Genomic DNA, 23175 nt, shown 5'->3' on the forward strand with positions numbered 1-23175 from the left:
GCTCTTTTTCTTTTGGCCTTTAGAAGAAGCCGACTCTGCTCGCCATAGACCCCGGTCAGAGGTCAAAGGTTACTGAGCAGCAGCGGCGATGACAACGTTACGACCGTTCACCTGCGACGACTTGTTTAAATTCAACAACATGTAAGTGAAGCCTTATCACATGAAGCTGCTTGTTGTGTTTGACCCGTTCCTTCGGGCGTGTGTTGTGCTGTGTAGCACCGTTAGCAGGCTAAGCTGACAGCGAGCACCACACTCCGTAGGGAAAACGCGATTTTTGGGAACGTCCTAATTATTAGCAAGAACTACATCCGCTTCAGAACGTGATCTAAACATAATGTTAATCGTAGTGTGTTATATAAAACAACGGCACGTATCTAGTAGTCATAAATCTGTTATTCACGTACACTCTTTATAATAACAATATTCATAGCTAGCTAGTTAGCTACTATTAGCGTCACATCATTTAAACAGCACAGATACGTTGCTAGTTTCTTTTTTTTACTTATGCGTTTTGGTCCGAGTGGGTTCTGCCGAATTTATCTATGAACGGTAACAAATAGAAGTCATTATAATCCGGCAGTTTACGTGAAAATTAACACTGAACATACGCGTTTGCCAAGAAATCGTGAAACAGTTAGATGTAGTTTGGATTCTTTGATTTGTTATTAAGAAACTTGGATTTGATTTTTTTTCCAACAGCAACTTGGATCCGTTAACAGAAACTGTATCCTTCCACATTTAAAGCTAGCATCAGCTCAATGTTAGCTAAGTTGTAATTTTTGTTGTTTTGTCAAGTAGCCGACAAGCCTCAGTTTATTTCAGCTTAATGATATTAATCTCAGTTACATCATCTTGAAAGTAAAGCAAATCATTATCAAGACAATGTGAGGTTTATGTTTGATTTATATATAAATTATATATCACATTAAATAAAATAGACGAAGTAATATTTCGTAAGTAGAGGCACTTTTCTTTAAGCTTTGACCTGCAGTATGGGATCCCATTTTACCTCCAGTACCTCGCTCACTGGCCTGAGTACTTCATTGTTGCTGAGGCTCCTGGTGGTGAACTGATGGGTTACAGTAAGTTGTTCTGCTCTCACCAGCTTTAATATTTGATTCATCTATTGTCTGTGTTAAGTTGCAGCTGAATCTTAAACATCATGTCAAGTTATTTTTAGCGCAAGATGAACATATTAAAACTCATCTAGGCCAAAGAAAAGCCCCGGCTCTGTTATGATGATCAGTCATTACTGGTCATCCTGTGTGCTCACGCTCGTGGCTTTACTCGCAGTCATGGGGAAGGCAGAGGGATCTGTGGCTCGTGAGGAGTGGCACGGTCACGTCACTGCTCTGTCCGTTGCTCCAGAGTTCAGAAGACTCGGTCTCGCTGCCAAACTAATGGAGATGCTGGAGGAAATCTCAGAGAGGTTTGTCACTTCATCCTTTGGCCTTCGTGACCTATACTGGACGGTAAAGTCTATATCCACACAAATGGCACAACGTTCCAAACTTGTAACCGTGACTTTAATGTTGCAGGAAAGGTGGATTCTTTGTGGATCTGTTTGTGCGAGTGTCGAATCAAGTGGCAGTGAACATGTATAAACGTCTGGGATACAGCGTCTACAGGACAGTGATAGAATATTACTCAGCGAGCAACGGAGAACCGGATGAAGACGCTTATGGTGAGATGAGTTCATAAACAAACATTTGTCTCAAGAGTATGATATTAAACGTTCAAGCTGGTTTGACCACCCTTTCTTATAAGTGTACTTCAGCCAGAGAAAATGTCTCTGTATATTTTAAAGCCTGAACAAATAAGTAGAATTGATCATGATACATTAGCTGGTCAAAGCTCAGTGATTGACACGTGGCTTTTCCTCCACAGATATGAGGAAAGCTTTGTCCAGAGACACAGAGAAGAAGTCGATCATCCCACTGCCGCATCCTGTCAGACCTGAAGATATTGAATAACAGTAGACTGTGGCTCTCTGACGCGCTGCTCCCTTTAACCTGATATTCATGTGACAAGCCCTGCTCAGATTATACTGTACATAAATAAACTGTTAAAGGCCACTTACTCTTACTTATAGTCAGAGAGTCACTGAATATGAATTAACACTTTGCCTCTTGTTGTAAAAAACACAACACGCCAGTTTGAATTGAATCATGTAATGACACAGCTGTAAAGAAAACCTGGTTACACAATAAACACTGCTCATGAGCTGGTTTGTTAAAAAAATGAAACAGTAGAAAAATCATTTCAGGATCAGTGTTCACACCCCCATGTCCCAAATGTGTGGTCTAATCTTTATCTTCCTCAGTGATTCTGCTCTCTTTCGCCGCCTCCTTGCCCTCATCATCCTCACTGTCACTCTCGCTGCTGCTGCTGCTGCTGCTCTTCTCGTCATCGTCTCGGTCGTTGTACGTGTTCTCCTGTTCTGTTTCAGGTGCAGAGTTTTTATCCAAATCCTCTTGGTTTTCTGGAGGAGGTGAAGCCGTGTCAGAGGGCGGCAATGTATCCTCTTCGGCCACAGATTCTTGCTCTGAATTGTTCTCGCCTTTGCCTTCAACCTGCTGCTTCTTCCACATCTTGGCCATGGCCAGCAACTTGAGGTTGGGTTGGTTGGCAGAGTCCTCTGGAAAGATGTAGTCGTAGTACTCCTCCCAACCTGCATCCGACTACAGAGAAGGCAAGAGAGACAGCAATTAATACCTGCAGCTGCAACTAATGACCTTTTTAAGATAAACATGTTTCAAAAGAAATGTATACAAAGTAACTAGATTAGTTCAATCGATTACTTGAAGAACTGAGCTTTTCTTTCTTTACAACACATTGTTTTTCTCTTTGATCAACAATGGTTTCACAATTCTGTAGTAACTACATGATATATAATCTAGATTAGATTACAGAGCTGCATTTTAAACTGTTACAAGCCAGTGTTCATTTCTTACCCCATCCTCAGCCGTCAGCTTCCTTCTCTTCTTCACCTTCTCTGGCAGCAGCTTCCTGACTCTCTCCCTGGTGCTGTCAGAGCCAAACTCCTTCTCATAGTCCCTCCAGGACTCCAGCAGCATGAGCCGCTCCTCCTTCTCCTCGCAATTCCTCAAGCTCTTGTTGGCATCCTCATAGATCTGACGGCACTTCTGTAGCCGCTCAAGGCTTTCGACTGACAGCTCGAACTTAGCGAAGCTGATCCAAACCTGCAAGGGCAGATGCGAACCAAGATTCCAACTTTTATGGGCAGAATTGCGCTAAATGTACTTCATATCAAATATAGTTACAGCTTTAACTGAATTGCCATGATTATTTAAGCAGTTTAGGGGCCTGTCACCTTGACATGCTGGGTGCGCTGCAGCAGCCGTTTGTAAAGGTCTCTGGTGTTTCCATACTCCTCTTGCTCGATCTCAAAGTCAATGTAGGACTTCCACAGCACCTGAGAGATGAGGCATAAGGAGATATTCATATTATTTACTTATGTGCAGAGAAATGTGTGTTTTGTGCAATCTCTTTTGTATAAAGGACAACAACTGACCTCAGGCATGTCAAGGCGTGGCTGTCCGATTGCAAGTTCAAAAATGGCACGGGCTCTGTCGACGTCTCCCAGAATCGTCTCCAGTTCTGCAAACTTGATCCAGGTGGTGCAGTTTTCTGGACTGAACTCCAGATATTTCTCATACAGCTTCCTGCAGCGGTCAAACTCTCTAAGCTGAAGCTCCAGCTCAATGTAGCCTTTCAACAGTTTATTCTTCGGACACTTGCCAATCGCTGTGCCCTGAGGCAACAACAGATGATCAGTTACAGCTTCAAGCGAACTGAGCTTTGCCTATTATTTTACTGTTACAGCTATACATCTGTAGAATGTAACAATTGTTTTGGCACTTTTTTTCTTTAAAAAAAATAAATTTTAAGCTCTAAGGATCTAATTTAAATGTATGGTTTGAGATGGAATACAGGACATGTCAAATTAATTCACCTTCAGAGTAATCGTGTTATCTAATCTACATGATAATCATGTTTAAGAAGAAATCCTCCTTTTGCTGAAACTTACCATGACTTTTCTGGCTCCCTGGAGGTTCTTCTGTCGGATCTCAAACTGAGCGTAGAGCAACCAAATTTTGGCAAATGTAAACTGTAATGACATTGTTATAGATTATTAAAATCTGGTAACATCAGTAGCAATACACATTTATAATTAATGAATCAACAGTGACGGAGGGAAAATACATCATTACTTTTTTGTGAGGGATAAGGTCCAGACAGGCCTGGTACACCTGCCGTGTCCTTTCTGGGTCCTAACAGAAAAAAGAGAACATTCATTCAGCATGAATAACACAGAATAAGGCTGCATTTGCATTTAACTGGCTGAGGTTTAAACTGCTATTAACAGCCCTCTACCTCTACCATTAACATGCTGATCTATAATTAATGAGGGTCACAACACAGGGTAAATGTCCTGAAGCAAGGAAATGTTTTTTCTGCTATGTTAAAAATTTTGTTTGGCATTATCAACTGCAGCAAAAACAGTAATTGCTCCAGATGAGATGCATGTAATTTATGGGAATATTATCCACTATACATTGTTGTAGCATTTCTTCTGTGACTGACCTTGACCTCCAGCTCTTCGTACAGTGCATAGTTAATCCACAGGTAGATGTATCGTCTCCAGTGTCTCTTCTCCTGGATGGGAGGAATGTTGGCAATGGCTCTCTCGTAAATTTCTCTCACCGTGTCAGGCTCAGCATCACTCTCCACCAGACGAAGATAATCAAACCATGCGTCGTAGTTGTGTGGGTTTGCCTATGTGGAAGAGGCATGAATTCAGCAAGATAATTACACACAAAATTTACTGTCACCCTTTAGATCTTTGTTACTAACATGGATTTTAAATATTTAATAAGGATTAAGGTGTAAAGCAAAAAGATTTAAAGAAATTCAAGCCTCAGTCTTAACATTAGTTTAAAATATGAACCTTGACTTCCTCTTCGTACTGGAACCTTCGTTTGCTGACAATGACGTCCTCAATTCCCCTTCGGTCTCCAAACTTCTTCTCAAACATTGTGTAGTTCTTAAAAAGCTCCTGTGCCTGACTTTTAGGGATTCTGTCCAGAGCATACTTGTAGATCACTCGAACACGTTCAAACTGTAAAAAGGACAACGAAGTATTGTTTAAGAATTTAAGCTGTAAGAGAGACTAACCACATTCTTGAATATGTTATCCAGCTGCACAAACCTCTTTTTGTGTTTCTTCAAATTTGGCAAAGGCCACAAAAAGGTTTTCTTCCACATGTTCCTCCCCAAAAAATTCTACTGCCCTCTCATACACTTTTCTGCCATGTGCAATATAACCATGCCTCTCTTCAAAACGGGCATACTTAATCCAGTTCTTCACTTCAGGGTGAACAATGACAAGTGCAGTGAAGTTAAGGAGACAGCAAACAAATATGTTTATAACATTACACAATTAAGATAGGACCAACAATTATCTACTCGTGGCTTTGTCCTGATATCAGATATCCAACTTCTATCTTATAAAGGATATATCGCTCATAAATGGTGCGAGCTTTGTCCACTTCCTTGTAACGCAGTTCAAAATTGATGTAAGAATGCCAGGCCTGTTCCTCAGGTTCCCACTCCATCCAGCGCTCAAACACCTGCCTGCAGCCTGCAACATTCCCCACCATCTCCTCCATGTAGGTGTACTTATACCTGTGAAACATTAAAAAAATCTATTACTTTAGTTAAGCGGTATTATTGAAAAATCACATATTCCACTTATTTTAAAGCAAAGAAATATATGCCCTTCAGGAATATCAACCTGCTATACAATGCAGGTAATTCCTACCAGAACTGGTTGACTCGTGGGAGGATTGTGATTGCTCTGTCCCAGATGTTGCGAGCGTGGTTCACCTGGCGACTCTTCATCTCCATCTCGGCGTACTTCAGCCATAGAGTGACATTGCGGTGATCGACATCCAAAGCTCGCTCGTAAATTGAACGAGCCCTGTAATCATAGAAAGCAGAATTGAAGGAACACACAAAGTAAGAAGAAAATAAGATTTTATGAAACTGTTTTTACAGCTGGTTTCTGGTGATCAATGTCACAAATAAAGATAATACCTCTGGATCTCGTTTAGACTTTCCTCCCATTGTGCATATTTAATCCAGTTACTGATGATGGTGCGATTTTTCCTGATGTTGTCTTCAAATCCCTGAAAGACAAACACAAATCTGAGGTCTACTTCTTTCCCTACAAATAGACAATAAAGCTACAAACAGCACAGAAATTATAGGATGCTAGTATTACTAGGAATTCTTAGGGTTATAAGTCAAAATAAAATTGAAATAACTAGCAGGTCGCAGTGACATGTGTAAAGACATCACATTTGATTTTAGATTGTATTATACCAGCTTACCTTCCTTTTCCGCAATTTGTAATCATTCAGCTCCTCCTTATCTGTGATCTTTTGTTTCGGCGGTGGCGGCAGAAGTTCAAGCTCTCTCTCTTTAGCTTCCCTCAGTAGCTGCTCAGCCGTGATCTGCACCTCTGCCGGTGCTTTATTTTTCACCTGTATCACAAGAGAACATGCTTTAATATGACAAACAAACTTCAAATCCGAGGTCCACAGATGCACTGGTCATAAACATTTTATTTTACAGACTCAAAACACTAAAGCCTCACATTAGCTTTAGGCACACATCTGTCCCATTAAATGAGTAATCACTGGACACCATGCATATTCCACAACTGATATAAAACATCAGTTACTGTCCACATGTACATCTCTGATCGTGTGCTTTAGTAACGTGTTCAACCTTACTCGTATTAAAAACATACTAACGTGGTGTCCGTAAACAAACGCACCTGAAAACAGTGGCTACCAGACATGTTTATACATTAATGTATGATTGTTACTTTAGGAATAAAAGTAATCATACGCAACGTTATTTGGCGTCAATCCGGTAGCAATAAGTTTTTCTCCGTTCAACTTTGCCGCTGTCCGTTAGCATTAGCTGACGTTAGCTCATGTTTTGTTCACTGTACTTGGTTTTCTTACCTTCGCCACCTTCGGTATCCGTTGTTTGCCTGCCGCGGTTGAAGCCATTTTACCAGCAGGGTTTGGTCAAAATTACTTTCCAAAAGTGAATTCAATGTTTCCACAACAATAAAAATAATTTCACGCAACGCAACGTTTCAGTGGCATCCAGTGTTGGCCGCCATGACAGTACCCAGCATGCTCTGCGAATTCCCATATTCCCCGTGTGCCGCGTTCCGTTACTATGGTAACAGACATTGGTTAGCTAGCTGTTTAACAAACCGGAGTTTTACTATAGGTAACGTTGTGTTAAATATAGTTTAACTTGTACGTTCACCTACTCAATAATAAGTTAATTTATAAACAAATGCGGGTTCGGTAGGTAACAGTAGTTTAGACTAACTAGTAATGCTAGTTTATAGTTTAGGTAACTATTCCGCTGGTAGCTCCTGTGTGCTAGCTTATCTTTTTACGTCATCTTCGTCGTCCTGACGTTTCATGTCTTTCCACTAACGCCAGTGACGATGAGGACCATAGCCTCAGCCAGCGGGGAGCAGGAGACCGTGGCCGTGAGAAGGAGTGAATCAGCGGATGCTCAGGGCATCGACAGCCTCATCAGCCCCTCCACTCAGGCGGTGTTTGGAAGAGTCAATGCAATTCATCTTCTGTGAGAACAGGATTTAATGCTTAGAGTGTCGTATTCAGACCGTGATAATATACCATAACTAATGAAGGTTAACGTGATTGTTTTCTATTACTCGTTCACTTCATGCTCACTCAGACAAATATTTACTTGTAATAACACACTATATAATGCCACATAAGTGTAGAACATGGCACACATATGCATAGGCTGTGGAAAGGTGGGTCATTTATACTACAAGAGAATTCTGATAGTAATTCCTTCCATAGTGAAATCTTACTTTTCAGTGATTTCAGAGTTCAGTGACTCCCCACGTCTTGTTTCTTTATCCACCCAGAGAGAAAGCCAACCTGGCTGTCACCCTGGCTAATGAAAGCAACCACGTCTTGGCCCACGCTTCCTTTTACGATCACCCTGTTGGAGATTTGGTGGATCAGGCTCACTGGGAATCCTACTTGAAGAAGCACTTCAGCACTCAAAAATGCACAGTCTGTTTCATTTATGATTAGGATTTCAGATAATTCCACAAAGGCCTGCTGATGCCTAGTGAAACTGAACATGTGTTAGAATAAGAATAGAAAGCAAACTGACAACATTTTTTCTTCCAGCCTTTGAACACATTGTTCCTCCACCTTTTTGTGGCACAGCTGAATTTTGCCACAGCATGTGTAAAGGAGATAATGAGGTATGAAAAAGACTAAACTAAACTAGTTCTGCCGTTCCTGGGGTTTTGTAATGTTCAAACTAGCATTTTGATAAAAAAGCTTTTTTTTAAAAAAAACATTGTTCAACTCAAATCTGTACCTGATATGAAAAAAAACGACTTAGACACAACCAAAGAATGTATATTTCTAGAGGCCATGTGATGTCTTTTAACCTATGTCTTTACAGGGCAGTTTTTAATGCCATTGCAGAGCTTGAGTACATCTGTCTGGTCACCCCACACATTGGTGATTTAGGTAGTGAACTGCTTCGAAATAATGCTTATGTTTTCTTTTATTTAAATGTATTGACTGTGTAAATTAAACTCTTCATCCAGAACCAGCGCTGAGTGAGACGTTTGAGCCTCTGCAGTGCCTGACTGACTCTAATCCACCATGCTTAGCACGGATCTGCCACAGATACGTCCATTGTCCCAGGCTTCACGTCCGCCAAGCCAGGTTTTTGCCACTGATCTCTTAATACGACATGTATCTGTATGCACCGTATACTAAATGCCTAAAACGTATACTGAAAAACTTATATTGTACTTATAATTTCTTTTTATAAGAACACAAACATTCAGTTTTTCTAAAATGGGATAAAAATAATCGAGCACAATGGCAAATTAATAACCCCAGAACGGACTGACAAAGCCTCAGCCAGGGCACATTATGCCACTGAATTCATACTGGCCTCTTTTCTCTTTCACAGAGTTGAAGATCATGACGACATGATGTGTATATCTGAAGAGCAGGGAAACTTACCAACAGTTGTGGACCAACCATACTTCCTCGCACAGCTCATTAAAGATCAGAGCGAGAAAAATCACATTGCTGTTTGTGAGGTTTGTTACATTTTAGGTACATCTTTTATTTAAAGCCGTGACAGGATCTGTTTGCAGTTTTGATAACTGACTCAGAGTCAGCAGTCTGAAGCCTTACCACTAGGTGTCACTGCATTTCCCTCACTGCCAATTTAAACGTTTAATATTAGGGGAAATAGTTCACCTTCCCAGTCTCAGCGCCCAATTCATTTCTGATTTGCTGTTCCAATATAAAAATAATGCATTAGCAGCTCTGCGAGGATCCTTTGACTGGCTGATAGAAACCTCGCTGGGACAGATTCCCCTGAGACCTGCGGGACGACAGATCCTCTCTCCCCTCCCCGCTTGTTAGGGTTGACATGTGTTCATGGCAGCATATGGCAGATGCGAGCTGATACTTGGCCAAGACATGCTCTCACTGAACATATTGTGTCCAGACATCTGAAGCATTTTGGGCTTTTTGTCTGAATATGTTTAGCACTGGGAGAACAAACAGTGCAGCTTTGCCCCAGAGGGCTTTGCTTTCCAATCTGCTGCTGTTATATGCAATTTAAAATATTTTTATTGTGGAAATGGAACCTTCAGCATGACTTTTTGTTTCCCCATAGGTTGATGGTGTGATTGTTGGCTTTATCAGTCTTTCTGCTGATGTTGATCTGAAAGAGCTGCACAATAGTTTTGACTTCAGTGAAGTTAATGATTTGTACAAAGTGCAGCATATGGGACACAATGAACCTGCTTCTCCTGCTGGAGCAAGAGACGAAAGTGAAAAACCAGGACAAGTCCAAACCTTTGCTTCACAGCAGGTTCCACCCTAAAGCATGAACACTTACTCGAATCTCATATAGTGACTGATTGTTGTGTGGTTTTATTTTGACATGTAATGAATGCAAACCAACATATTAAATCCAGTTACTTGAACTGTGAAGTCACCAGTATTGACCTCTCCTCAGTTATTCTTGCTGTTTCTGTTTCTGTCACTCTCAACTCAGCAGGAGGAGCCACGATTAGATGAAGCCGGAGAGATTTCAAAGAAACCAAAAGTCTTTCGTTTTGAGTTCTTGGTTATTAGGAAGGATTATGAAATGAGGTAAGATTGTTTTATTGCTGCTGTCTAGGTTGATTGTTGTTTTTTGTATTTTCTCATTTTTTATTTTTTATTCCTTATTTTTTATTCCTATTTTTCTCCTTTTAACCTTTGGGGGGAGGGGTGTCTGCTGCGTTTTGTATGTGTGATACAAGTGCCCTGTAAATTTAGATTGAGTGATTGATTGATTAAATCATAAATGTATCATTAACTAACTCAATAATAGCAATAATGTTTTTAGCAAAATGTTTGTAATGTTGAGCTAAACATGTCTTTGTCTCCTAAATCTACGATACGTATCAGAACCCACAGAAGACATTTTATTGCTGTGTGCTGAAAGTTCAAACATTTTTGGAGCGAGTGCTCCTGCAGCACCGGTGGCAGCCGTCCAGAGCCACATCAGTCATATGCTGTGTTAAAGCAGGGAGAGTGACTGTTAGCTGGCTCCTGCTGTGCTCCTCTCACCACCACCTTACCTCCCAGCTGTTACTGAATATGGAGTCGAGTCGCTTCCTGCAGAGAGTGAGCACGTTATTAATGAGAGCTGCACTTAAAGTGACAGGGAGTTGAAGGCGAGAAGTTGAGCTGGAAGTAGCGGGCAGATTGACGGGCTAGTTGTTTCACCACACTGATTACTGGTACCAACTTGGCTCTGGTTGTGAAGTTGGCACGTGTACATGTACTTAACTTGTGCTTTCTTTCCCTTCTCTTTCAGATCAGTGGACTTTATTCCATATGTAATTAAATGCTTCCCTGTGAGTATACATGATACACTGACACCACTGATGTGTTCTACACACATCACTTGCTATTAAATAAACATATTTAAAATTCCCTGAAAGTTAAACAAACTCCATTTTGATCTACGGTGAACTTGTTGTTCTCTTTGGATTTATGAATGTCAGGACTTGGATTTCTGCACCATCACAGTTCCGACCCTACTCCCTGAGATTCCACTGCTGCAGAGCCTCCTCAGGGTGCCGCCCCGTGCCACCAGTTTGTTGCTTCAAGAACTCTATGTTTTCCACCCCATTGGTTTCATGTGAGTTTCCCTTTCAGCAGCATCAATACTTCACAGTCACATTAGTGTGTTCACAAATGTGTAACTGCTTATGGAGGAGGTCTGGACACACATGTCCCAATAGCATCACATTTAGATTATTTAATTAACAAAACAACAAAAATCCGTCTACTCAGATTCATGTTCTGTCTTCTATTACAAGATTAACCAGTGTTTCTCTATCTTTGTTGTTTTCACAGGCCACTAGAGGTGAGGGCAGCTCTGGCTGAAGACCAACCGGCTATCTCTGACCTGGTGAAGGGTTTGACACTGAACACGTCCCTGTTACAGGACCTGGACCACTACTACGAGGCCCGCAGAGCTCTGGTGGGAGATTTAGACACTTCTATTACGTGAATGTTTTTTCAGTGCACCAGGGAATGATGTGACAGTTACACTAGTTTATTTAATCTTGCTAAATACATTTTTTCCACTCTTAACTAGTTTTCTCCTTCAGTGGTTTAATCAGCACAAACAAATTTCAACTTGCTTTAACTTAAAAAATGAAATAATGGTTGATTTGGACCATCAAGCGTGACTTGAGCTGATACCACGATTGTCTTGGAATAGTGAGGAGTACCGCTCGTATGCCAGGGAACAGATTGGTAAGAATTCAGTTGAACGGATTTGCCTCTCTGACCGACAGCCCAGCTGTCACTACCTCAGCTCCAAAACTGATAATTACTATTATGAGAAAGCAGCCACTTCATGTGAATGGATGGCACTGGACTCAGCTCGTATAGGAAGGTATACTGAGCTGCCATTTGTTTTAAATACTCATTGCTTGTTTGGTATTTGTTAGAATGGGACGCCTCTGCAGGCCTTTGTGGCCCAGGTGAACAGCCAGATTGTCGGGATCCTGGTCATCAGAGATGAGCAAGTACGTGCAGTTTTCATCTTTCAAAAGGTTTCCTTAAATAACTTAGCTTCACCTTCCTCTCAGTGCAGTCTTTAAGATTATACTTACAACCTGTCTAATTTTGACTGGTTGACACCTCTTGGTGCCTTTTGTTTGTATATTAGGACATTGAGTACATCCGCGCCCACTACAACATCGAGAACTTCATCTATTTTAGCCATCACCCTCACGAGGAGCACGCTCAGATTCGCCACTTTGTCCTCAAACCGTCCTTCCAGCACGTCACCAAACACTTGTTTAAAGAGGTCCTGCGGCTGGCTCACAGATCCTGCCTCTACCACAGGATCTACCCCCCCTACCACAAGCAGGAGGTGGGTGCACAGGGACCCGAAGGCCCACAGTGGCCTCATGACTGGGCTCATTCCAGCCTGTGAGCATGTCTGCTCAGATACACAGTGTCATTAGTCTAATGATGCTCAGTGCACTGCAAAAAATATCATTCACAAGTCATAAGTCACTGAAGCAGAAATCCCTTGCATTTATTGACATGACGGTTTTACTTGTCTTAACACTTGTTCATAGATCTAAACTGATTCAGTTGGAGTTTGTGATAGTTTGATGGTCAGACATGATAATTACTCATTTAATTGTACAACTTTCAACAACCTTGTTTTTTCTGCTATCACTACTATAAATATAATTCCTAATATATACGTCTATATGATTGACTTATAAGAAATTAGAGGCCTTACTGTTTTTTATTTAAAGCTGTAGCAAGTTACCTGTAGCTAGAGTGAAATAAGTGTAAAGCCTGTTTTTTTAAGATTAGCTTTGGAGGTCTTATAGATCATATTTGATGTATTTGGACAATAAAATACACCAGTGCTCTGTGACCACAACCTCACACGGTTATAGGGGAAGAGTGACTTTAGGTTGTAGAAAGAAAGAACCTGTGTTTGTAGACGTGACAGATGGATTGTACACGTAAAACTGTTGTAGCTTTAAGCTGCTCATTTTTTGCAGAATGTGGCCCTGAGCACACTGATGTCCCCAGGGTCGGGGCAGCAGGTGCCGACTGTGCTGCCAGCTCCACCTCTCGAGCCTGTAATAAGACATTTCCTCGACGTGTAGAGGCCTCCACTTCCTCTGCTAATTACCTTCCACAAACAAGCACCAGATTGGGAGATGATGATGTGCAAGTAGAATAATGGCATAAGCTAACCGGAGAATTAGCTCAGTTCATGCAGTGGGTGATGCTTTCCAGTCCTAATCAGCTCATATGACTGGTGTAAACTTTGCATCACCTAACCAACCCTGTTCACCAGAGCTCATTAGCACTTTGCCTCCAAAGACACTTCACTGATGCTGAGATTCTCTCACTCTGAGTTGACTGACACTGTGCCCTCTTGTTCTGCACTCAGAATTCCTGCATCCACCATCTGGATTTCATCCTCAACTGCGCGGTCCCTGTTCGCCCCCGTCGCCAGATCATCTACCCGCTGGAGGAGCTTGGCATCAACGCCCCGTGCAAGCAGATCACAGAGGAGCAGGTGGGCACAGCAGCAGCTGGCTGGCACAGAGCCGCCTGCCAGGGAATGTAGATTAGCTGCTGATGAAGGGACTGCAGCAGCAGGGTGCCGCTGTGACCACTAGTCTGAGCTGTTTCATAAGTTATATGCTCAGAGAAACTGAGTGTGCCTCACTTAAAGATGTGGAAGAGAAAGTGCAGCACAGAGGCATTAAATCAGTTTGATGGAATGAGCATGTTGAAATTTAGGTTCATTCTTATGTGTTATGTTTGCTTCTAATCAGTCATCTCACTTTCACAGTTAGGTTCTGTCACGGAACGGCAGATGAACGGACCCACATGCACAGCGAGGACTCGGTAGACAGTGGATATGATTAAAGAAGTATTTAATGACAGAATCCAGGTCACAAAACGGTCCAGGTCATTCACAGGAAGGCACAGATTAATAACACCACAGGGGTTAGGCGAATTCGGGTCCGAGGACAGGCGGGAGTCAAAACCAGAAAGGGCTCAGATCACAGGAACAGAATCGACGGGCGTAGACAGGTCCAGAAACGAGCAGAGTCCAGTAACAGAGTGACTTACGAGGGTGGTCAGGATCAGACGAGAAGCAAAGATCAAAAACGTAACAGGGTCGATAACGGGGTAAGCTGAACAAGACGAATGCTGGAGCGTGAGAACAAGGAATCAGTAAACAACGATCTGGCGGAGAACTGATGTGACAGGTGGTGGTTAAATACACGGAGTAGATCACTGATACAAAACAGGTGAGTGTAATGAGGACCGGGAGTGAAGCGGGAACTGCTGTGGTGTGATGAGAAACGGAAGTGCTTACAAAATAAAACCGGAAACTGGGATCAAAAACAGAAGAGTCCTTTCAAAATAAAACCAAGAACGAAAACCTGACAGTACCCCTCCCTCTAGGGCGTCTTCCACGGCGCCCACGGAAGCCCCCCTCCCCAAACCAGGGCGGGCGGAGGGCGGTCTCAGGAGGAGGGACCGAATCCCCCTCCCGCAAGGCAAACAAGCAGGGTGGGCGGAGGGAGGACTGGAGGAGGGTCAAAACGAGAGTCCAGGGGTCCCTCACGAGGGTGGTGGCAGGAGAGTCCACCACGACGGCTGGCGAGGTCCGGGAGAGCAGAGCTGAGCCCAGCCCCCTCCCCGACGGAGATGCTCCGGGGATCCCAGTATCGCGGCGGACGACGACGGCAGAGACCGCGCCATCGTCGCGGCAGGAGGGGACGTTCCCCAGGCGAACGGCCGTGGCGGTGGCGGAGTCGAGGCGGACGGCGCCGGAGGAGGCAGCGCCATCCAATCACCAGGAGAAGCCGAGGGCGAGGCCACCAGTCCGGCAGCCGAGACCAGGACGAGGCAGGAACCAGCGGCGTCCTCCTTGGACCACCGTGACGAGGAACCGATGCAGGTGCGGCCAGAGCCGAGCCGCCAGGAACAGATGCAGGTGCAGCGGGGGCTGCGACGGGCGCGACCCCCTCCTGGAGGTCCGCCGGGACTGCGACGGGCGCGACCCCCTCCTGGAGGTCCGCCGGTACTGCGACGGGCGCGACCCCCTCCTGGGGGTCGACAGGAACTACGACGGGCGCGACCCCCTCCTGGGGGTCCGCCGGGACTGCGGCGGGCGCGACCCCCTCCTGGGGGTCCGCCGGGACTGCGACGGGCGCGACCCCCTCCTGGGGGTCGACAGGAACTACGGCGGGCGCGACCCCCTCCTGGGGGTCCGCCGGGACTGCGACGGGCGCGACCCCCTCCTGGGGGTCGACCGGAACTACGACGGGCGCGACCCCCTCCTGGGGGTCGACAGGAACTACGACGGGCGCGACCCTCTCCTGGGGGTCCGCCGGGACTGCGGCGGGCGCGACCCCCTCCTGGGGGTCCGCCGGGACTGCGACGGGCGCGACCCCCTCCTGGGGGTCGACAGGAACTACGGCGGGCGCGACCCCCTCCTGGGGGTCGACAGGAACTACGGCGGGCGCGACCCCCTCCTGGGGGTCCGCCGGGACTGCGACGGGCGCGACCCCCTCCTGGGGGTCGACCGGAACTACGACGGGCGCGACCCCCTCCTGGGGGTCCGCCGGGACTACGACGGGCGCGACCCCCTCCTGGGGGTCGACCGGAACTACGACGGGCGCGACCCCCTCCTGGGGGTCGACAGGGACTGCGGCGGGCGCGACCCCCTCCTGGGGGTCCGCCGGGACTGCGGCGGGCGCGACCCCCTCCTGGGGGTCCGCCGGGACTGCGGCGGGCGCGACCCCCTCCTGGAGGTCCGCCGGGACTGCGGCGGGCGCGACCCCCTCCTGGAGGTGCGCGGGGACTGCGGGTCCTGTGAGCTGCGACCTCAGTCCTCCTGAGGTGCGCGGGACTTCGCTTGGCGCGACCTCCTCCTGGAGGTGCGGCGGGGGACTGCGGCCGGGCGCGACCTCCTCCTGGAGGTGCGCGGGGACTGCGGCTGGCGCGACCCTCCTCCTGGAGGTGCGCGGGGACTGCGGCTGGCGCGACCTCCTCCTGGAGGTGCGCGGGGACTGCGGCTGGCGCGACCTCCTCCTGGAGGTGCGCGGGGACTGCAGCTGGCGCGACCTCCTCCTGGAGGTGCGCGGGGACTGCAGCTGGCGCGACCTCCTCCTGGAGGTGCGCGGGGACTGCAGCTGGCCGCGACCTCCTCCTGGAGGTGCGCGGGGACTGCAGCTGGCGCGACCTCCTCCTGGAGGTGCGCGGGGACTGCAGCTGGCGCGACCTCCTCCTGGAGGTGCGCGGGGACTGCAGCTGGCGCGACCTCCTCCTGGAGGTGCGCGGGGACTGCAGCTGGCGCGACCTCCTCCTGGAGGTGCGCGGGGACTGCAGCTGGCGCGACCTCCTCCTGGAGGTGCGCGGGGACTGCAGCTGGCGCGACCTCCTCCTGGAGGTGCGCGGGGACTGCAGCTGGCGCGACCTCCTCCTGGAGGTGCGCGGGGACTGCAGCTGGCGCGACCTCCTCCTGGAGGTGCGCGGGAACTGCAGCTGGCGCCGCCTCCTCCTGGAGGCCGGCGGGCGCTGCGGCTCCGAGGGTGACAGAGACTGGAACGGCCGCAACATGGCCGACAGAGACTGGAACGGCCGCAACATGGCCGACAGGGACTGGAACGGCCGCGACATGGCCGACAGGGACTGGAACGGCCGCGACATGGCCGACAGGGACTGGAACGGCCGCGACATGGCCGACAGGGACTGGAACGGCCGCAACATGGCCGACAGGGACTGGAACGGCCGCAACATGGCCGACAGGGACTGGAACGGCCGCAACATGGCCGACAGGGACTGGAACGGCCGCAACATGGCCGACAGGGACTGGAACGGCCGCAACATGGCCGACAGGGACTGGAACGGCCGCAACATGGCCGACAGGGACTGGAACGGCATCTACTTGGCCGACAGGGACTGGAACGGCATCTACTTGGCCGACAGGGACTGGAACGGCATCTACTTGGCCGACAGGGACTGGAACGGCATCTACTTGGCCGACAGGGACTGGAACGGCATCTACTTGGCCGACAGGGACTGGAACGGCATCTACTTGGCCGACAGGGACTGGAACGGCATCTACTCTGGAGCTGGCATGGCTACTTGCCGCTGCCAAGCTCGACGGAGCAGACGTCGGGCCTGATCGGGTGTGCATGGCACCTGTACGACAGGTGGTGCCCTCTGGTTGGGACACGACCTGCGCGTGACCGGACTGAACTGGAACCTGGACAGGAACGTGACCCGACTGAACTGGAGCCTGGACAGGAACGTGACCCGACTGAACTGGAACCTGGACAGGAACGTGACCCGACTGAACTGGAACCTGGACAGGAACGTGACCCGACTGAACTGGAACCTGGACAGGAACGTGACCCGACCGAACTGGAACCTGGACAGGAACGTGACCCGACCGAACTGGAACCTGGACAGGAACGTGACCCGACCGAACTGGAACCTGGACAGGAACGTGACCCGACCGAACTGGAGACTGGACAGGAACGTGACCCGGCTGGACTGGAGACTGAACTGGGCTCGGCTGGACTGGAGACTGAACTGGGCTCGGCTGGACTGGAGACTGAACTGGGCTCGGCTGGGCTGGAGACTGAACTGGGCTCGGCTGGGCTGGAGACTGAACTGGGCTCGGCTGGGCTGGAGACTGAACTGGGCTCGACTGGGCTGGAGACTGAACTGGGCTCGACTGGGCTGGAGACTGAACTGGGCTCGGCTGGGCTGGAGACTGAACTGGGCTCGACTGGGCTGGAGACTGAACTGGGCTCGACTGGGCTGGAGACTGAACTGGGCTCGACTGGGCTGGAGACTGAACTGGGCTCGACTGGGCTGGAGACTGAACTGGGCTCGACTGAACTGGGCTCGACTGAACTGGGCTCGACTGAACTGGGCTCGACTGGACTGGGCTCGACTGGACTGGGCTCGACTGGACTGGGCTCGACTGGACTGGGCTCGACTGGACTGGAGACTGAACAGGGCTCGACTGGACTGGAGACTGAACAGGGCTCGACTGGACTGGGGCTGGAACCTGAACGTGACAGGGCTGCACTAGAGCGTGAGCGTGGCGAGGCTGAACGGCGACTGGAGCCTGAGCGGAGCATGACTGAGCTGGGGACTGGGCAAAACACGACTGAGCTGGGGACTGGGCAAAACACGACTGAGCTGGGGACTGAACAGCTCGCGTCTGAACTGGAGACGGGGGACCGCATGAATGCAGGGAATCCTCCCAGCGGAACAAACATGGAGCTGGGCAGGTTGATGCAGACACAACGGTCCGACGGGGCGGGGAGAAGGAAACCGAAACCTTCGGCGGTGCGACCGGCGCTGGCGTGGTGCGGAGCGCGTCGCTTAGTTCATCAGACCTAGCGCACAGTCGCTCATAGAGGCGACGAACACTGGGGCGCTCTAACACACTGTCATCGTCCTCCAGCGTCAATATCGCCACCTCCACGGCGCTGCGCTGGTTCTTCGGGGTAACCGCCCGTCGGTAATCCTCCGCGAGGATCTTAAAATAAACTCGTAGCTCGCTAGGTAGCTCGGCACAGGTGAACTCCATGCTCCCTCGGGTGGATTATACTCGCCGTTAAAAAAAAAGGAGCGAGAAAAACAGTCACTGACCTGACCGGAGGCTGAGTGCTGGCTGGGTCCAAGTCTGGCCAGATCGTTCTGTCACGGAACGGCAGATGAACGGACCCACATGCACAGCGAGGACTCGGTAGACAGTGGATATGATTAAAGAAGTATTTAATGACAGAATCCAGGTCACAAAACGGTCCAGGTCATTCACAGGAAGGCACAGATTAATAACACCACAGGGGTTAGGCGAATTCGGGTCCGAGGACAGGCGGGAGTCAAAACCAGAAAGGGCTCAGATCACAGGAACAGAATCGACGGGCGTAGACAGGTCCAGAAACGAGCAGAGTCCAGTAACAGAGTGACTTACGAGGGTGGTCAGGATCAGACGAGAAGCAAAGATCAAAAACGTAACAGGGTCGATAACGGGGTAAGCTGAACAAGACGAATGCTGGAGCGTGAGAACAAGGAATCAGTAAACAACGATCTGGCGGAGAACTGATGTGACAGGTGGTGGTTAAATACACGGAGTAGATCACTGATACAAAACAGGTGAGTGTAATGAGGACCGGGAGTGAAGCGGGAACTGCTGTGGTGTGATGAGAAACGGAAGTGCTTACAAAATAAAACCGGAAACTGGGATCAAAAACAGAAGAGTCCTTTCAAAATAAAACCAAGAACGAAAACCTGACAGGTTCACAGAAATGAACAGTTGGCCTTGTGCTCATGTGACATTTGTTATGAACTAGTAAGACTTTGAACGCACTACAGCCTTCATGTCAGCTGAGAGTTTAGTGTCTGTCTGTCTGTCTGTCTGTCTGTCTGTCTGTCTGTCTGTCTGTCTGTCTGTCTGTCTGTCTGTCTGTCTGTCTGTCTGTCTGTAGCGAGCCAAGTCTCACTCTGAGCTGTGAATTTCATTTTCAATAACAATGTTGTTCAGGTAAAACAAAGCTACAGGTGAATAATAACAGTCTTGGCTGCGATTGTTTTCCCTGTTGTTGATAATGTACTGTGTGTCATGTGTTCTGGTCTTAAATCTCCTGAACCTGCCTGATATTAATGTGGCTGTGATTTATTTTAATGTCCTGTACCTCAAATATTTATTTTAGACCCAAGGCGTCACTGTGTACACTCACATATTCATTTCACTCCATCAGAGCCAGTCTGCACCTTTATCTTGGTAACACGGCAGGCTACCGTGCAGATAAGAGCTTTGCCTCTGAGCTTTGTCTGTCCCACCTGATGTTAGCCTCAGGATGATTAATCAAATCTAAAGCACCTGTTCCCTCTCTGTCAATACAGGATCATATTACGTAGAGCTGCTGTGTGCGTAGGTAAAGATGAGGCATCTCCTACATGATAAGAGCTGCTGCACCTGCTCCTGACATCTTGGGCTTTGTCTGATTACCTCATGTGCTTAATTCCTACAGTATTCAGATGGATGCATATAGGCATTTAATTTTTCCTCTCATTCGTAGTGAATGTCTGTCCTGTTGTTAATACAGACCTCCAGACTGAAATGTATTACATTACCTCCCACATTCTGAAGTGAAACGTCTCCAGCGTTCTAGGTTTAATGAAGATAACTGGATCAGTTAAGTGGTTAAAAGTATCTTTACACATTAATACCTGAGTCATAAGTTACTTTAAAGGTATAAACAGTAATTCCCAGAAAAAAATGCAGAAAACTTTAGTGTTAGGTTAATCTGTTGCTGATACATGCATGCATGAAGTTTGTTCTTTGTATCTACATGTTGCTTTCATTTCCTGTTATGGTCGACCCCGAAGACACTCCCTGTATGTGGCAGATGTTCGACACACAGGCCCCTGTGGAAATTATTTGAATATTACACAAAGGTTAATTCCACCCTCAGGTCTCCCCCTTATTTGCTCGATGCTGTTTTTATCTAACAAGGTGCATTGTGGGGCCAATCTGCCTAATTATAGATGATGAAGGAGCCATTAGCTGCCCCAGATTCACCGGGCGAGGACCAGAGATGCTTGGCAGTGGAGAAATTGGGAAATTGGAACACTGTGTTCTGCTAATTCCCGTGGGAGCCTTTTGTAATTATTGTGGAAAAGTGTTCCTTAACCGTCAGGTCCCACGTTTGGTCGTGAATTTCTTCCTCATTAGAATCTGCAGCTGCAGCAACTGACAGAGGCTATTTTAAAGCTGTGTTTGTTTGTTTAGGAGCATATGAATGTAGAATAAACATTTAATTAATAAATAAACCAAACATGAGGAAATTAATAAACAGGGATAATGACTACATCTGTAATAAAACTGCCATCTGTGGACAATGCTCAGAGTTAAGTGTTGATACCTGATAAAAACATGTGATCTTAGTAAATCAACCCTGACAATCTGCTTTCACCTCCTTTCTCTCAGGCACCGTTTGCTCTCAGCCTCCTCAGCAGAAAGTTGTCCATGGAGCCAAAGGTCACAGTGAACGCCAGAGTAGTGGTGGTGGGGGCGTCAGACACCGCTTTGTCTTTCCTCGAGGTGCTTTGTTTCTGGTGAGTCTTCCTCAAAATAAAATCTTCTGTGTCATGTGTGTAGAGTGTCCTTTTTCTGGACTGGTAGCAGCAGTGACTAATAGTGTCCCAGTGTTTCTCTGCTGGATCTAACAGGGATGGATTAACCTGTTAGGGGGCCCAGGGGCAGAGATTTGGCCTCACTCCCCCTATTGACTCTAGACATACACACACCTCTCACCATCTGTGCATTGTGCAAGTAACCTATCACTGCCAAGCTTCATCAAGCAGAGTTCACACTATAGGCCACACACAGCAAGGTTTGATCTGCCAGGAAAGCAGCCAGACCTCAACTATCTGACAAATAAATCAAGTTAGTTTGAAATCATTTCTCTGTTCTGCAGGGTCCACGCTGTTCTTTACCTCATTACTTTAACACACGTCTCATGAACAAACACTAGACCGTCAGGCTGATGCTACAGTAGCTGACAGCTTAAAAGCACTTTGTCACTTTGATACAGGACAGGATCAGATTTCATAGTCAAACCTTATAAATGAAGCAAGAAAACGCCAAACAGAAACCGCAGAGAACCAGTGAGCCAATGCCTGTACGTAACACCAGCACAATGATATTCAAGCACTGCTGACCACAGACGAGTGGCTTCATTCTAAGTAGAGGAGCCTCCTGTGAAGGGAGACGGTTCCTGGGCATAATAGACGTCTGGCAGCTGTCACCATACAAAATATTCACACGATTATGTTTATCACTAATTCTGTGTGCGTGAAACACTCTGCTTCCAGAAACCTTGAACCTTAGCGGAGCTTTTATTTATCATCTTTTTTTCCAGGAATCCAATCTCAGAAAATGTCACTTGACTCCGGGTCGGATGTCTTGCATGTTTGCCTTCGCGCCCGCTTTGTGAGATTAACTGCTCCGGCAAATGAGAAGACGCGCAGGCCTGCTGATTCCGAGGCAGCCGATAGCTGCCAGGCAACCAGGCAACCAGGCTCCGTGCTTGTGCGAGCGAGTGAGCGAGCGAGCGAGCGAGCGATCTCATAGCTCACCGCGCTGCGGAGGCTGGCACGGCGCTGGTGCCGGAGCAGGCGCACGCACACGCAGCTGTCTGAGGCCTGGCATTCAGCTGGGCCAGAACCGGCCCCCTTTAATTAGCCACTCTACTGTTTCCCCTCGTCAAGGATCTGCAGCAGCGATCTGTGTTTGCTGTCGCTAATGACTTGACTAATGAGGCAGTTAGTGTCCGCTGAACTAATGGCGATGCGTTGAGAAGGTGAAGGATGGGGCAGTTCTGGCCCGATGGGGTCCCTCTTATCACACCTATCCAAATGTCCAGCCCCCCTTGGGCTCCTCCACCCCAGCGCAGCTTTCCATGCGTTCACTGAATCCAGCCCAGCAGCACCAGCAGAACCCTCCCAGCCCATTACTGGCAGGGACGGGGTCAGGCAGATAAAGAGCTCTGTGGCAGCTCGGCCCTCCGCTCGCTGTGGTCCGGCTGCAGGGTCAGCACGGCCGTCTGTCACCGGCTGATAACAGAGAAAACCCAGAGCCCCTCAATCAGTCGCATTCACACTCCCATAATGGGTCTTAATGCCTCAGTGCTGTGCCACAAATCCACCTTCTGGCACAGATTAACCAGAAAACTTTGACTGCTCTCATTGTCTGATTCTCCTCAGGATTCTGATTATTATAATTTGTGTGTTTAAACTGAAATGAAGCTTCAACACAAAGCTGAGAAATGTGAACTCAATATTTACTTGTTCCCCAATGAATGCCGAAACAATTGTCTTTTTAGTTAAACAAGCAGAATATTCAGTAATGAAGGCAGTGTCTCTGCCACGTCCCCAAACA

The 23175-nt window shown here is 47.6% G+C and overlaps 3 protein-coding genes across 9 annotated transcripts in view; 2 read left to right on the forward strand and 1 right to left on the reverse strand.

Moving 5' to 3' along the window:
• naa20 (N-alpha-acetyltransferase 20, NatB catalytic subunit) lies at window positions 1-2223 on the forward strand. The gene is made up of 6 exons (XM_029141961.2): window positions 1-141; window positions 700-724; window positions 992-1082; window positions 1294-1429; window positions 1539-1684; window positions 1888-2223. Exons 1-6 carry the CDS (start codon window positions 89-91, stop codon window positions 1971-1973), a joined length of 537 nt encoding a protein of 178 aa, XP_028997794.1. The 5' UTR covers window positions 1-88; the 3' UTR covers window positions 1974-2223.
• Window positions 2156-7243, reverse strand: crnkl1 (crooked neck pre-mRNA splicing factor 1). Its single transcript, XM_029141860.3, has 14 exons — window positions 7059-7243; window positions 6417-6569; window positions 6121-6212; window positions 5846-6004; window positions 5543-5709; window positions 5234-5412; window positions 4973-5143; window positions 4609-4800; window positions 4236-4295; window positions 4052-4132; window positions 3536-3775; window positions 3335-3436; window positions 2955-3203; window positions 2156-2681 (listed from the first exon to the last, which is right to left on the reverse strand). Exons 1-14 carry the CDS (start codon window positions 7104-7106, stop codon window positions 2304-2306), a joined length of 2271 nt encoding a protein of 756 aa, XP_028997693.1. The 5' UTR covers window positions 7107-7243; the 3' UTR covers window positions 2156-2303.
• cfap61 (cilia and flagella associated protein 61) overlaps window positions 7224-23175 on the forward strand; it is a 24989-nt gene continuing 9037 nt past the window's right edge. For 3 of the 7 annotated variants that reach the window (XR_008693852.1, XR_003784749.1, XM_029141836.2), the window contains exons 1-16: window positions 7224-7284; window positions 7557-7704; window positions 8018-8168; window positions 8289-8365; window positions 8572-8639; window positions 8720-8840; window positions 9094-9226; window positions 9814-10011; window positions 10198-10295; window positions 11008-11047; window positions 11198-11334; window positions 11553-11679; window positions 12155-12232; window positions 12376-12582; window positions 13633-13761; window positions 21223-21350. Coding sequence is in view for 5 of the 7 variants with exons in the window: in XM_029141836.2 (XP_028997669.1) it covers window positions 7236-7284; window positions 7557-7704; window positions 8018-8168; window positions 8289-8365; window positions 8572-8639; window positions 8720-8840; window positions 9094-9226; window positions 9814-10011; window positions 10198-10295; window positions 11008-11047; window positions 11198-11334; window positions 11553-11679; window positions 12155-12232; window positions 12376-12582; window positions 13633-13761; window positions 21223-21350 (1889 nt within the window). In the remaining 2 variants the exon portion in view is untranslated. Of the gene's footprint in view, window positions 7416-7556; window positions 7705-8017; window positions 8169-8288; window positions 8366-8571; window positions 8640-8719; window positions 8841-9093; window positions 9227-9813; window positions 10012-10197; window positions 10296-11007; window positions 11048-11197; window positions 11335-11552; window positions 11680-12154; window positions 12233-12375; window positions 12583-13632; window positions 13762-21222; window positions 21351-23175 lie in introns of all 7 variants that reach the window. The other 4 variants (XM_029141837.2, XM_029141840.2, XM_041069533.2 and 1 more) reach the window with 4 other exon arrangements.

The sequence above is a fragment of the Betta splendens genome, chromosome 24, assembly GCF_900634795.4.
Source record: "Betta splendens chromosome 24, fBetSpl5.4, whole genome shotgun sequence".
Taxonomy (NCBI): domain Eukaryota; kingdom Metazoa; phylum Chordata; class Actinopteri; order Anabantiformes; family Osphronemidae; genus Betta; species Betta splendens.

Bases quoted from the DNA above. Each gene is read 5' to 3' on its own strand.
- naa20 (XM_029141961.2), top strand. From the start codon at position 89: ATGACAACGTTACGACCGTTCACCTGCGACGACTTGTTTAAATTCAAC. The intron at 1,083-1,293 runs GTAAGTTGTTCT...CTTTACTCGCAG, and splicing joins TGGTGAACTGATGGGTTACA to TCATGGGGAAGGCAGAGGGA. The intron at 1,430-1,538 runs GTTTGTCACTTC...TTAATGTTGCAG, and splicing joins CTGGAGGAAATCTCAGAGAG to GAAAGGTGGATTCTTTGTGG.
- crnkl1 (XM_029141860.3), bottom strand. From the start codon at position 7,106: ATGGCTTCAACCGCGGCAGGCAAACAACGGATACCGAAGGTGGCGAAG. The intron at 4,296-4,608 runs GTCAGTCACAGA...TTTTTCTGTTAG, and splicing joins ACGAAGAGCTGGAGGTCAAG to GACCCAGAAAGGACACGGCA. The intron at 2,682-2,954 runs GTAAGAAATGAA...CCTTCTCTGTAG, and splicing joins AGCTGACGGCTGAGGATGGG to TCGGATGCAGGTTGGGAGGA.